This window comes from Trichomycterus rosablanca, chromosome 8 (genome assembly GCF_030014385.1).
Source record: "Trichomycterus rosablanca isolate fTriRos1 chromosome 8, fTriRos1.hap1, whole genome shotgun sequence".
NCBI lineage: Eukaryota > Metazoa > Chordata > Actinopteri > Siluriformes > Trichomycteridae > Trichomycterus > Trichomycterus rosablanca.
This window is the reverse complement of record NC_085995.1, coordinates 38,102,743-38,118,149: the sequence shown is the minus strand read 5'-3', so window position 1 is coordinate 38,118,149 and position 15,407 is coordinate 38,102,743. Positions and strand designations below refer to the sequence as shown.

General features: G+C 43.4%; 1 protein-coding gene across 1 annotated transcript in view; it reads right to left on the bottom strand.

The window, feature by feature from the left end:
- Positions 1-15,180, bottom strand: part of polr1a (RNA polymerase I subunit A) — a 29,212-nt gene extending 14,032 nt beyond the window's left edge. Inside the window, exons 1-16 of the mRNA XM_063000862.1 lie at positions 15,028-15,180; positions 12,407-12,611; positions 12,145-12,294; positions 10,552-10,659; positions 10,364-10,449; positions 10,193-10,281; positions 10,019-10,099; positions 8,600-8,702; positions 8,332-8,494; positions 8,044-8,220; positions 5,442-5,564; positions 5,081-5,308; positions 4,740-4,994; positions 3,272-3,463; positions 2,061-2,210; positions 1,775-1,958 (exon numbers count right to left, since the gene is read on the bottom strand). Of these exons, the coding sequence (XP_062856932.1) occupies positions 1,775-1,958; positions 2,061-2,210; positions 3,272-3,463; positions 4,740-4,994; positions 5,081-5,308; positions 5,442-5,564; positions 8,044-8,220; positions 8,332-8,494; positions 8,600-8,702; positions 10,019-10,099; positions 10,193-10,281; positions 10,364-10,449; positions 10,552-10,659; positions 12,145-12,294; positions 12,407-12,611; positions 15,028-15,107 (2,374 nt within the window). The 5' untranslated portion in view covers positions 15,108-15,180. The remainder of the gene's footprint in view (positions 1-1,774; positions 1,959-2,060; positions 2,211-3,271; positions 3,464-4,739; positions 4,995-5,080; positions 5,309-5,441; positions 5,565-8,043; positions 8,221-8,331; positions 8,495-8,599; positions 8,703-10,018; positions 10,100-10,192; positions 10,282-10,363; positions 10,450-10,551; positions 10,660-12,144; positions 12,295-12,406; positions 12,612-15,027) is intronic.
- Positions 15,181-15,407: the final 227 nt, after the last annotated feature.

Below are 15,407 nucleotides of genomic sequence, written 5' to 3'. Positions count from 1 at the left end.
AGTCCATCGCCTTTACCTTCAGCTTCCTCAGCAAGGCAGTTGTCATCTTGGAGGTTGTGTTTGGGGTCGTTATCCTGTTGGAAAACTGCCAGTTTTCGAAGGGAGGGGATCATGCTCTGTTTCAGAATGTCACAGTACATGTTGGAATTCATGTTTCCCTCAATGAACTGCAGCTCCTCAGTGCCAGCAACACTCATGCAGCCCAAGACCATGATGCTACCACCACCATGCTTGACTGTAGGCAAGATACAGTTGTCTTGGTACTTCTCACCAGGGCGCCGCCACACATGCTGGACACCATCTGAGCCAAACAAGTTTATCTTGGTCTCGTCAGACCACAGGGCATTCCAGTAATCCATGTTCTTGGACTGCTTGTCTTCAGCAAACTGTTTGCGGGCTTTCTTGTGCGTCAGCTTCCTTCTGGGATGACGACCATGCAGACCGAGTTGATGCAGTGTGCGGCGTATGGTCTGAGCACTGACAGGCTGACCTCCCACGTCTTCAACCTCTGCAGCAATGTTGGCAGCACTCATGTGTCTATTTTTTAAAGCCAACCTCTGGATATGACGCCGAACACGTGGACTCAACTTCTTTGGTCGACCCTGGCGAAGCCTGTTCCGAGTGGAACCTGTCCTGGAAAACCGCTGTATGACCTTGGCCACCATGCTGTAGCTCAGTTTCAGGGTGTTAGCAATCTTCTTATAGCCCAGGCCATCTTTGTGGAGAGCAACAATTCTATTTCTCACATCCTCAGAGAGTTCTTTGCCATGAGGTGCCATGTTGAATATCCAGTGGCCAGTATGAGAGAATTGTACCCAAAACACCAAATTTAACAGCCCTGCTCCCCATTTACACCTGGGACCTTGACACATGACACCAGGGAGGGACAACGATACATTTGGGCACAATTTGGACATGTTCACTGTGGGGTGTACTCACTTATGTTGCCAGCCATTTAGACATTAATGGCTGTGTGTTGAGTTATTTTCAGAAGACAGTAAATCTACACTGCTATACAAGCTGTACACTGACTACTCTAAGTTATATCCAAGTTTCATGTCTATAGTGTTGTCCCATGAAAAGATATAATGAAATATTTGCAGAAATGTGAGGGGTGTACTCACTTTTGTGATACACTGTATATATGACTTCACTGACTTATTAGCATCAGCGCATTAGTAGCTCACTGGGAAAAACGTTCTGGCTAGAAATTAAATTTGAGATCCGTGCACGATAACGCAAAATTGCTGTTTCACTTGGGAGCCCCTTTTTATGAGATCACTGTTGTTAAATTTGTGCTTTTTTTTTTACTTGATTTGAAGCCACAGGAACTTTATCATCTCATTTTAGCTACATGAAATCTGTTTCACTAATAGAATTGTCATCCATCACAGAACGAGCAAATAAAAACAAGCTCATGAAAAATCTGCCTCTTTATGTTCATAAAAATGAGTCTCACAGGTTTTTGAAGTACGTCTGTGGGAATTTCTGCCCATTCAGTTCAAAAGCATTTGTATTTGGGCACTGATGTTGGTCAAGAAAGCCTCGGTTGATGTTCCAGTTCACTCCAAAGCTGAAACCAGTTTCAACACTGGAGTTTCTTTAAACCGAGCTTTTGTGTATGTATTGTTAGAGCTTGTGTTGTGCACGGGAAAGAAAGGACCTTCCCTAGACTGTTGCTGCATAGTTGGAAGCATATAATTTCCTTTCTACAATCAATTTATTACACGTGTTGGTGTCCCAACACTTTTAATGTTAACGATGAGACTCTTACCCATGGTAAAACCGCGATAGAGCTGCAGGTAGGCGGTGAAGAGTCGAGCCAGACAGCTGAGCAGCTTGCCACTGGTCTGTCCTCCATACAGTTCATAGCAGCAGTGCACCAGTCCATACGCTGAACTTCCATAATGGGCTTTATCCAGCACTCCCACCAGCAGCTCGCCGTGACGAATAACCACCTAAAAAAGAGCAAAGAAAAAAAGATCAGATAGTTTAAACTCCTACAAAATGAGTCTAATGTCCTGGATCATCATTTAGAAAATGAGTGATCTGAGTCTCACCTGAGATTCACACATGGTTTCAGGCTTATAGCCCGGAACAGATCGAGGAGGCTCCTTCTCCCAGGCCTTACTGGGGATCTTGGCCTTTCCGGTCAGGTTCAGAGGGATGTGCTTCTCCGGAATCACATTCAGTAATAGTGTGGATACAACCTTAAGAAAAATAAAAGGAAACCACCAAAAACATTGTAAATATGATGTGCTTTATGTACTTTTGGTTTCTTCTGACCTTAAAGACTTAAAAATTCCCCTAGAATAATTTAGGAATCTTTTCAACGTATGTATGGTTCATGTGTACCCTCAATCAAGTTTATTGTTTATTCTTTTTTAATTTATTTATGCATTGTCTTCCACTGCCGGAGATCCTGATCTCATGTGAGGAGGTTATATTCGCCTCTGACGCGTGCACAGTCCTTCAACCCGCTCTTATTTGCACAGGAGGCTGAATATCACACACGGAGAGACACACACCGATCTCCATGCTCCTCCACTTCTGTACAGGTGCCTCGGGCTGCTACTTACACAGTCTCGAAGACCCCGCCCACTTATTAGTCCGATCTTTTCCCACACAGCAGACTGGTGGCAGGCAATTTTGTCTGCTGCAGGCAACCGGTAGCAGAGCTGAGCTTCACAATCCCCGCACTGGTGTGCTAGTGGAATATCCAGCTGTGCCACCTTTATTTTATTTTTTCTATTTTATTTTATGCATTTTCTCCCAATTTAGTGCAGTCAATTTGTCTTCTGCTTCTGGGGATCCCTGATTGCAGTCGAGGTGGGAATATTGCTGCTCACGCCTCCACTGACCAGCACACAGCCCCTACCGCACCCCTTTGTCACCAATGCATTCTGCACAGGCGCCTCTGCTAATCAGGGTCATTACACAGCATTTTAAAGACCCCACTCACATAGTCCGGTCATCCCACCCTAGCAGAAACGTGTCTGCTGCAGGCACTGCCAATTATGCCCGCTAGATGGCACACTGCTTTGCCAAGGTGACTAGAGATGCTCGTACCTCTATGAATATACGCAATGCGCACTTTTACACTCAAACCCGGACAAAAAAAAGATTAATGCGCTGAATTTGTGATTTCACAACAGCGACTAAGGCCAAACCACCAGTAGTACACCCGTTAGTCGTGTGTCTAATTCATTCACCGCTGGGCGACAAATAACAGCAAACAGCCCCACCTATGAAACACACCAAGCGCAGATACCTGTTTGCCAGCCCAAAGCCTCTGCGGTTTAATAAGAGCAGGGGGGAGCAGCTTGACCCTGCCCTTTTTATCAGTAAGACCTCTATAGACCAGCTCCATGTACTGATCCCGTGTGAAAAAGCAGCCACGGATGGTCATGCTGGTGCCCGACACCATGTGGTCCTGGATCAGTCCAGCCAAGGGCTTCCCGTCCTGTTCAGGAGAATTAACAAGAGAAGCCATGAGGAGCTTAGGGGTTAAGAAACAAAAAACTGTCATACAAAACTGTCCATATTATCAAATCATCCACCAGTCTAACACACTTAGAGTTAAATTCTATTCGTTTTGACACAAAGGCCAAGCAAAGCAACCTGAGTAAACTGTTATACATATTATTATCCATACCTAGTATTCCAATTCCTATTCTTATACTTGTTATTATTACTATTATTCTTATTATCATTATGTATATATTATTAAGTTTATAGGCCTAACACCAAATATGCAAATAGCTATCTACCTGTATGTCTGTCTATCTATCAATCTGTCTATCTGTCTGTCTACCTGTCTGTCTGGTGTGTCCAGTCAGTCTATCTATCTATCTATCTATCTATCTATCTATCTATCTATCTATCTATCTATCTATCTATCTATCTGTCTATCTATCTGTCTATCTATCGATCTGTCTGTCTGTCTGTCTGTCTGTCTGTCTGTGTCTGTCTGTCTCTATATATCTATCTATGTCTGTCTGGTCTATCTATCTGTCTATCTCTCTATATCTGTCTATCGATCTGTCTGTCTGTCTGTCTCTATATATCTATCTATGTCTATCTATCTATCTATCTATCTATCTATCTATCTGTCTGTCTGTCTGTCTGTCTGTCTGTCTGTCTGTCTGTCTGTCTGTCTGTCTATCTATCTGTCTATCTATCGATCTGTCTGTCTGTCTGTCTGTCTGTCTCTATATATCTATCTATGTCTGTCTGTCTGTCTGTCTGTCTGTCTCTATATATCTATCTATGTCTGTCTGTCTGGTCTATCTATCTATCTATCTATCTATCTATCTGTCTATCTATCTGTCTATCTATCTGTCTATCTATCGATCTGTCTGTCTCTATATATCTATCTATGTCTATCTATCTATCTATCTATCTATCTATCTATCTATCTATCTGTCTGTATCTATCTATATATCTGTCTGTCTCTATATATCTGTCTGTATCTATCTATATATCTGTCTGTCTCTATATATCTGTCTGTCTGTATCTATCTATCTATATATCTGTATTTATCTATCTATATCTGTCTGTCTTTCTATCTGTCTATCTATCTGCCATCTATCTGTCTTTTTTTCTATCTATCTATCTATCTATCTATCTATCTATCTATCTATCTATCTATCTATCTATCTATCTATCTATCTATGTCTGTTTAGCTATTTATTTACCTATATCTGTCTGTCTGTCTATTAATGAGGAGAGAGACTCACTTTGGGTACGAGGTACTGCTGATCCGTGCTCACGAGTGTGTAAGCCTCGGCACGTGCCAGCTCGCTCTGAGGAAAGTGCGCGTTCATCTCGTCGCCGTCGAAGTCAGCGTTGTAGGCTTTGCAGTTAGCATAATGCAGCCGGAGCACCTTCTCTCCAGGTAGGATGCGAGCGCAGTGAGCCTGGATGGACGGCCTGTGCAGCGTCGGCTGGCGGTTCAGAAGAAGCACGTCTCCGTTTTTGATGTGTCGATTTACCTCGGGGGAAAGAGACACGTAAAAAAATATCAAATCCCTGGTGGGCAGGCGAGCAATTTCATCCATAAATGTTTATGTGCGCTTACAATCTTCATGGGCATGCGGTGCTGGCCTGTGCTGGGCGTTAGGAGCTGCTTAGCGATGGCTTCTCTCTGGGTTAAGTTGGTCCGGCTGAGGATGGTCCGTGAGCCGTCCTCGTTGATGACCATAGAGGCTCCTGGGTGGACGTCGGGCCCGTTCAGGACAGCCTGGCGTAACTCCTTCACGTTCCACGGAGTCACAGGCTGCGGGTACGTCAGCTTAGTGGCAAACACCTGCAGACCAATGAATAAATAATAAACAATTTACTGCAGTGTTTAGAGTTACAAACACCAATTACAAGGCAGTTTAACAATATAAATAATAGAAATAGCAATTAATTATTGGTATAAAGTACATTATCCGTACCATGGGTATTCCGATCTCGTTGGTTCCGATGTACATGTCAGGGCAGATGACGGATCGAGCTGCAAAGTCCACACGCTTTCCCATCATGTGCTTTCTAAACAAACCCTCCTTCTTCTCCAAAAGCTGGCACAAGACATGAATTGTCATTAATTCTCAACATATTGCTCGTACCGCTATAAATATTCGCAATGCCACTTTTTTTCTCCAATTTTCCCCTCAAATCTAGTCGTATCCAATTACCCTGATTGCTTACGCTTCACCTCTACCGATACAACCCTATACTGCTGACTGAGGAGCTTCCCAACTGACACACACCCCCTCTGACACGTGCGCATCTGTTCACCTGCACGAGGCGAGTTCATATGTGGATCAGCTTTATGTACGGACAGCCACACCCTGATCAGCATTATCCCAGCAGCCAGCAGAGGTCGTAATTGCACCAGTTATGAGGAACCCTGGTCCGACTCATCCCACCCTGTATGAACAACAGCCAATCGTTGTTCATGTAGCCGCCCAGCCCAGACGGATGGCAGAGCTGAGATTCGACACGACGCATTCGAAATCCCAGCTCTGGTGTGCTGGCGTATTTTACCGCTGCGCCACCTGAGCGGGACGCAATGCCACTCTTACACTCGAACTCAGGTACTGGCGGGAATTAAGAAGCTGAATCTCTGATTCCACCAGACAGCGATCTATACCGAAGCACAGACTTCTGTGGGAGAATGTTCACTATGAAAATGTAAAAAAAAGAAAAATTAAACACTCTAATAAAAGGAGTAAATATAATTTATTCCTAAATGTAGTTCCTGGTTCAGGCTAGGGTTGGGCGATATTGCCGATTTTCATACCGTCATACCGTCTTCATAAAATACCCGTGTCTCTGTTAGTAATGGGTTGTTAGCGAACGATCCGACTCTATTGAACGGCTCTTTCGAATGAACCGAGTCGCATCTCTGGGAACCGTTATATATATGTTTTATATGTTCTTTTCATTTTTGCGCCGTTCTTATTGGACATCAGTACGGGGAATTAATCAGTCATAATTAAAGCTGTTTATTGTCGGAATGAGAATGAAGAGTGAGCGCGACACACACACACAGAGATAATATTAGATTGTATAAACTTGCACAAGTGTGTTTTTTTGCAAGTTCGGGCTTGTCAGTGAATGTAACCGTATTCGGTACAAAGAGATGTTATAGTGACATGACTAGCGCGTTGTGCCACTCCATACCATGGTTTTGAATGGCAAGATACTAACTGTTAGCTTAGCAAGCAAAACCCGATGGAATCGCTGTCTAAGTAGCGCGTTCGAATAACCTGCCTTAAAATAAGTCATAGACTTATAAGAATCCACTCTACTGAGGCAGCTGCCTATGTAGGCAGTAAGACAGCAAGGCAGCTCACTAGGTGTTTGAACACACCCTATGTAGAGCGCTCCCTAGCTTTTGTGTTCTCGCCTCAAAAAGTGAGCACCTCCACAACCAATCAGTGAGCTCCAACTGCCTACAACTCCCGCCCCTCCCTTATTGTGGATGCGCGCATGTCTTAAAGTCTCCGTTTTCAAGGTGGACCTTAAGCAGAAATTTGGCGCTTCACATTTTTAAAATACCGTCAGCATTTTTAAATACCGTCATTATTTTTAAATACCGCGGTATACCGTAATACCGCCCAACCCTAGTTCAGGCTGTTCATTTTTACTTAAATTTAGCTGGTGACTATGATCTCCCCAAGTGTCTCGCCCTTACCATATGTTTGAAAGTATGTAAAATCCCCAACAAAATCAAGCATTGATCAGTTGATACAAACATACTAAAATACTCTAACAATAGTTGGTTACTGTTGTATTCTGGGGTTAAGAATGACAAATATGAACAAATAATTTGTCCACATACTTGAATTGTCAAAGTGTTTACGTCAGATGCCGTTTCCTGGCGCAATCCTGCTATTTATCCGCGCTGCCCCATGACCGGGTTCACGTAATGCCATGCACCTTCTGTATTTGTTTTTTTTCCCTCCCAATCCACTGCTGGGGACCCCCACAACATCCAAGGACCTCGCCTGACACACACTCCCTCTGACATGTGCGCAGTCTTATTTACCCATACTTTGGTGGCTTTGCGTACTGAGAGCCACACCCCGATCACTGCGCTCCTCCCTGGGCAACCAAGGTCCCCTACACAGCGCTGATAATCCCACCCTTTAGTCCGGTCTTTCCCAGAAAGCAGACTGAAGGCCAGTTGTGCCTGCTAGACGGCAGCAGAGCCGAAATTCGAACCTGGATCTCGGCGCTCAGAATCTTGGTGCTGGTGTGCTAGTGGATTGTGCTAGTGGATTATCCCGCTGCACCAAGCACCTTCTGTATTTGTGAGCACAGCAGGGATTCAAACCACTGGGACTATTGGGACTATCTCATTTAAGAATGATGAATGTGTTTTTTTAACATTAATTTCTTCCTGAATAAATGAAAAAGCAAGACAGGAAGTTTATAACATTTGAGAATCATAATTTTCCATAACCCTCAGACCAAAAAGTGACATTATGTCTTGAATAACTCCTAAATAGAGTTAAAACACTTCACAAAAAATAATAAAAATAAAAGAACCTGACGAATGCCAGGAAACTTTTCAGTCATCAGTTTGTCCATATCGCTGTCGAATACAATGTTGACGTGACTCTGCAAGCGAATCCAGGTGTTATAGAGCTTATCTGTAAGAGTGACTCCGACCAGGCCGGCTAAAAACGTCAGGTCTGTCACTCCGGTCTCTTCTGTCTGAACTGGCTAGAATAATAAAAAATAGAAGAACAGCAAACTTCAGTACAACAATATAAATAACACCTTTTTACCACGCTCTGTTATAATAACAGATGTACAAATATGAGACATCTTTACCTCCTCCGGCTCTGTCGGAGTACCCTCTATTTCCTTCGCCTTTTCGGCAGCAATCAGGGCTAACAGTTTCTGAATAATGATGTTGTCTTTGATAACCGCCTGCAGGTTCACCGTCTGTCCGTTAGTGAACATCTGATCCCCTAATCGATTAATCGGCCTATACCTGCTCGATGAGAAAACATCGTTAGGTCAAGTTTGAAGCCAAGCAGACAGATTCATGGGTCAGAAAAGTAACAGAGAACTGGACGCCAGGCCGACATAAGCTTACCTGCAAGGAGGCACCATTAGTATTTCTAAAAAGAACATGTCCGGACTGAAACCTTTGGGACAGTTCACCGCCAGGCCTGAGAACAAGTGCTTTAAAAAGAAACCTGTAAGAGATGATCAGGTATAAATTTAATGCATAAAAACACCCAACTATCTAATAATTATGTAATAAAATAGCAATAAAAACACATAAAACCTCACTGTAGAATGCAGCTGATCCAAATAAAGTGTTACTACGCCCTTTTATATTTGTATATATACATATAACACGTTTTTCTCCCAATTTAGCGTAGTCAATTTGTCTTCCGCTGCTGGGGGATCCCCGATTTCTTGCAGTTTAGGAGGGTGTATTGCTGCTCCGATGCGCACACAGCCCTTAACGGAACCCTTTTCCACCTCTGCATTTTGCACAGGCGCCTCTATCCGCCAATCAGGGTCCCTACACAGCGTTTGAAGACCCCGCCCACATATTCCTGGCATCCCTCCCAGCAGGCACTGCCAATTACGCCCGCTAGATGGCGCACAGCCGACCGGTGGCAACGCCGAGTTTTGAACCGAGGAGTTCAGAATCTGGGAATATCCCACTTTTTAAAATTCTACCCTCCCAATCTAGTTGTGTCGAATCCCCAAATTGCCCCTCCCTGACTGAGCAGAGCACCCTCCATACACACACTTTTCACCTGTACGGTAGCACGCATTGCTATCTCTGATTTAACCATCTTTCCTGCAGGCACCTAAATGCAGTCGCAATGATAAACCCAATCGACCTTTCCCTTCCCAGGCACAGCCAGTTGTGTGGATGCCTGTGTGGATGCCCAGCCAGGTCAACAGCACAGCCAGAGTTAAACTCTCAGCAGTAGTGGAATAACACATTAGACCTCTGCGCCATTCCAGGACCCTTACTTTTTAAACTGTTATACACACCAGTGCCTCAAGGTAGCATTGTAATGGCAGATAATTATTTATTTATTTTTTAGGCTATAGAATCACTGCACTCTGGAACGCACTGAACTCTGTACTACTCTCAAGTGTACCATTTTATCTGTATAAACCATCAGCACTTGCAAATTTGCACATGGCACTATCACACTATTTATAATAATGTATATATCTGCTATACTCTATTTAATCTCATTGATTACCCATTCATTAAGCCACTTCTATTCACCTTTCATCACTCTATAATTATATACTAGTCTATACACTGTACAATCAGCATTATCTGTTTAATATTTTTTTAACGTATGTCTCCTCACTGCACTTATCTGGTCACTTCTGCACTTTAACTGTAATATATGTAAATAATCTCTACCTTGTACTTCTGGTTAGATGCTACTGCATTTCACTGACTCTGTACTTGTACTATGCACAATGACAATGAAGTTCAGTTTAATCTATGATCCAACCAAATGCAGCTCACCTTCTTTCTCCCAAAGCTTAATGATATGATCTCGACCCAGACTTGGAGTTAGATAACCTCGTTTTCCCATGTAAACGTCATCTGAGAAGTAAAACGCAGGTTTAACGTCAAGTATTGAAATACAGCCCCAAAAAAGCTCATCACACAGTCAAACATCACGAACAGAAGACAAACCTTCTTTCTCCTCTGCACCATCTTTGGGTTTGGCGCGTGTGACGATTAGTTTGCTGTTGTGCTCTCGGCGTACTTGTGATTTGCTCGCCCTTCATCAAGACATGATAAAAACGTGTCAATACGTACCTACACTAAACCACCACTACGTATCTACACTACTCATTTTCTTACTTGCAGTTGGGACATTTTCTTGACCCCATGTGGACCCTCCAGAATTCACCGATGAGGCTGCTTTTCATCTCGCAAATATTTTTAATCTGTTCAATAATAGAGCCAAAAACAAACAAACAAATCAACACATAACTTCTCCGACAATAAACTATATTATCATCAATTACAAACGTTAACGTGTTACTCACTGGTGCACAGCCCTGATTGGCTTGGTTGGCTTTGATGATAGGAGAACAAAATTCCTCCAAAGCTTCTTGGATTTCTGTTCCTGACGCCTGAGGACAGTCGTCTAAAAACTTTCATTAATAAAGAAAACCATTATTTTACTAAACGAACAAATCAGGTAATAAAGACACAACAACAACAGCAGACTACTACAGAAGGTTTTTCAAATAAATGGGTTGCTCAGAAAAATAATAAGAATTAAATAAACATTTATATAATTTTGCATTTAGTGGACACTTGACTACAAGGTGACTTACAGTACTGTGACCGTATACAATCTAAGCCAGTGGGCCGCACAAAAAGAATGAATAATTAGAGATCGCTAGAAAAGCAGTTTGCACTGCCTCTATTTCGGGTGTTATTGTCACCCCTAGGTGGGAGCAGCGTCTCCTTGCGGTGAAAAAAGCTCATTTTACACCGTTTCTAAGCAATATTATTACATCCTCCCGTCCCCACCAGTCCGTAAAAAAAATTATATCCTATATGAAAGCGGTCCGTGGTGCATAAAAGGTTGGGGCCGTCTGATCTAAGCAATTTTATGAGTTTTGCGCCCATTTCTCCCGTTGTCTTCCGCTGCTGGGGATCCCCGATTTTTGTTTTGCAGTCGAGGTGGGTATGTTGCTGCTCACGCCTCCTCCGACCCGCGTGCAGCCTTTAACGGAACCCTTTTCCACCCGTGCACTCTGCACAGGCGCCTCTCTATCTGCCAATCAGGGTCCTTACACAACGTTTGAAGACCACACCCACGTAGTCCGGCCATCCCTCCCTGCAGGCACTGCCAATTATGCCCGCTAGATGGCGCCCAGCTGACCCGAGGAGTTCAGAATCTCGGCACTGGTGTGCGCCGGCAGAATAATACAGTTGAGGTTTAAGGGTTTTGCTCAAGGGCCCAACAGTGGCAATTTATCAGTGGTGAGGTTTGAACCAGCAATGTTCTGTTTAGTAGTCCAGTACCTTAACCACTTGGCTATAACTGCCCTACAAACAAATTTTAACTTGTACAAGATCACCCCCTTGTGGAGGCTTTACGTTACATCTTTTAAACCACAGTGGGACCAGATTGCCAAATTTTTTTATTAAGTATATTTTGTTTTGTGTTTCGTTTTGATGCATTGTTTGTGTTGTCTGGGTTGCAGTAAAAAATGTTTAAAAAAAACAACAACCGTGTACTATAAACCTGTACTCGTCAAATAAATAAAGTAATATACAATTATTATTATACAATTAAAGTAATATACAATTATTCAGCAAAATTCTATTAAAAATGTGCGATTAACATTCTTTTTGCAATTTTCTTCCAATTTATCTCCCTAATCTAGTCGTATCCAATCAACCCGATTGCATTACGCTTCCCCTCTACCGATACAACGGGCTGACTGAGGAGCGCCGATCGTCGACAGCCAATCGTTATTCGTGCAGCCACCCAGCCCAGCCGGATGGCAGAGCCGAGTCTCAAAACGACGTGTTCGAAATCTCAACGCTGGTGTGCTACAGTGTTTCATCACTGATCATAAAGACCTGTAACCAAATCTGATCCATGATTTCTTGATGCTCACCTGATTAAGAACAACCTGAAGTTCACAGACTTCTTTCATCGCTCCTACGTCTAATAATTTCAGCTGGCAGACAAGCAGGTGAATGGCGGCCCTTGGACACGTCAGCGTGTGGCACGACAGGCAGGAACCCCGGATAAGCATGTACAGTTTCTAACAAAGGTAAACAAAAGAATAACAACAATAAAGACAATTCACCAAACTGTTAGTGCTGTGAACCGGAGTCGGATGTCCAGCTATGTATTATATACAACAGAAAACTTACATCAAACAGAAAAGGGTTGTAGACTGGCAGGTGCAGATCAATGTGACCAAAGTGTCCGGGGCAAGTGTTGAAGTCTTGCATGCATGTTGTGCAGATTTCTTTCAGGTCTGCTGGACCCAGGGACAGATCGTAGAGTCCGTTAGGAGCCGCATTACCAACGTTGTCCAGGAGCAGAGGATTGGTGATACCTTTGATGCTCAATTTTCTGTAAGGGAAGAAATTGCAGGTCTGTTAGTAGCTACTTTATTATTGTAAAGAGGCTTCTTCCCATAAAAACACCACTTAAGACCTCGGATGTGCCTGTACCTAGCTGAGGAGGGCACCTTTAAGTATACATTTACATTTACAGCATTTAGCAGACGCTTTTATCCAAAGCGACTTACACAATGAGCAATTGAGGGTTAAGGGCCTTGCTCAGGGACCCAACAGTGGCAACTTGGTGGTGGCGGGGCTTGAACCGGCAACCTTCTGTTTACTAGTCCAGTACCTTAACCACTGAGCTATCACTGGCCCAGTATACAGTTACTGACTAGGCGAACCATTGCAGTGTACAAGATAACATAGACCACCATTAGCCCACCACTACAGGTATTTGGGGGCAGACCATTATCATTTATTTATTAGGATTTTAACGTCATGTTTTACACTTTGGTTACATTCATGACAGGAACGGTAGTTACTCATTACTCACGAGGTTCATCAGTTCACAAGTGTAATGTCAAACACAGTCATGGACAATTTTGTATCTCTAATTCACCTCACTTGCACGTCTTTGGACTGTGGGAGGAAACCGGAACTCCCGAAGGAAACACATGGAAGGGGGAGAACATGCAAACTCCACACAGAAAGGACCCGGACCGCCCCACCTGGGGATCGAACCCAGAACCTTCTTGCTGTGAGGCGACAGTGCTACCCACTTTGCCACCGTGCCGCTGTGGTATCGTGTAAAACAGAATTGGCACGGTTCTAAACAGTGTGAACATGTTGTACGATATTTTTTATGACTGCTTTGTTGGTACATCGTGTCGATGTACAGTTTGAGACTGCTTATCATTTTCTGTGCACCTTCATTGCTAGATCTTCATCTGATGATGCTGTTGGCTGTATTCACATTTACATTTCCGGCATTTAGCAGATGCTTTTTTTGTCCAAAGTGACTTACATTATACAGTCTAAGCGATTTAGTGTTAAGGGCCCAACAGTGGTAACTTGTTATGGTGGGGTTTGAACCAGCAACCTTCTGCTTACTACTACAGTACTCTAAACGCTAGGCTACAACTGTCACTACAAGGTATTTAAAACCCAGAGACAGGTGCCAGGTTGTGCAACACAAACAATAAAATAATCGGGGCGGCACGGTGGCTCAGTGGGTAGCACTATCACCTCACAGCAAGCAGGTCCTGGGTTCGATCCCCAAGTGGGGTGGTCCGGGTCCTTTCTGTGTGAAGTTCTATGTGCATGTTCTCCCTATGTCTGTGTGGGTTTCCTACAGGAGCTCCGGTTTCCTCCCACAGTCCAAAGACGTGCAAGTGAGGTGAATTGGAGACACTAAATTGTCCATGACTGTGTTTGATATTAAACTTGTGAACTGATGAATCTTGTGTAATGAGAATTAAAATCCTAACAAACAAACTTTCAGGGAATGAACGACTTGCCCCCCCCCCCCCCCCCCCCCCCCCTCCCCCCCCTCCCCCGACATGCTCGCACACACTGGGACCCTGACTCTCATAGAGCCGAACAGCTTACAGAGAGACACACTATGTCGATCCAGGTAGCTCATCGTCACCTCAAGCAAGCAGGGTTCGATCCCCAGGTGGGGGCGGTCCGTGTCCTTTCTATGTGGATGTTCTCCCTGTGTCTGCGTGGGTTTCCTCCCACAGTCCAAAGACATGCAAGTGAAGTGAACTGGAGAAACGAAACTGTCCATGACTGTTTTTGACATTAAAACTTGTGAACTGATGAATCTTACCTGTCCTGTCATGAATGTAACCAAAGTGTAAAACATGACGTTAAAACAATAATAAATAATAATAACAATAAAATAATCACCACCATGTCAGTGCTGTGAAAATGAACCAGCAGGTAAGAACCATCTACTTAGTGGTGGTTTCTTTTACACTGGTAAATGGTGTAAAGAAAGCTAACAGATGGGTGAGAGCCAGTAAGTATATGGGGAGGCAGGGTGGTACTACATGGAGTTGGTGCCACATAGTAAAATGGGTTTTAGGGACCTGGGTTTGGTTCTCACCTCCAGTCACCATTTGTGAAGGGTTTTGCATGTTTTTTTCTGTCCACGTGGGATTTCCACCTGGTACTCTGGTTTCCTGTTTTAAAAACCTAATAAAGTGGCAACTGGTCACAGTATTCCGCACACCTCATACATGCCAGCGTCCAGTTCAGGTTACATTTTCAGTGACCATGTGTGGGTCAGTTAAACAAATAGCAGTAATAGCACTACAAACCATGTTCTCTAAAAAGTAGGGGGGAAAAAAATATATAAATACAATATAAACACAACATCCAATGTTAGAATAACTGTACGGAAGACTGTTATCTGTAAAGTGCATGCTGTCTAAGTAAACTGATTTGTTGATGTTTATGTTTGTCAGCTGTGGTGTTACCTTATCTCTTCGGGCGAGAACATGCCAAACGTCATGCCTTCCAGTCGCCTCCATGGTGTTTCTTTCGAAAATAACATCATTCCTTAGTAATGTATGTACAACCGTGCAAGTTTACTACATTTCACACTGAGCTGCGTTAGCTTAGCATACTTTCACCCTCACGTGGGATCCTCTCTGGAGCAGCGCGTTACCGAGCAAACGGTCGAAGGAGACGACTCTCTAAACTGATTCTTTTTTTGGTAAACACAGGGAGCCGACTCACATATAAAAGATTCATGGTGTGTAAAATGTTTGTTTACTTATTTAATAACAAAACTGCATTTTGTTAAACCTTATATTAGTGAATAATGAGGTAGAGTAAATTATAATTTATAATATTA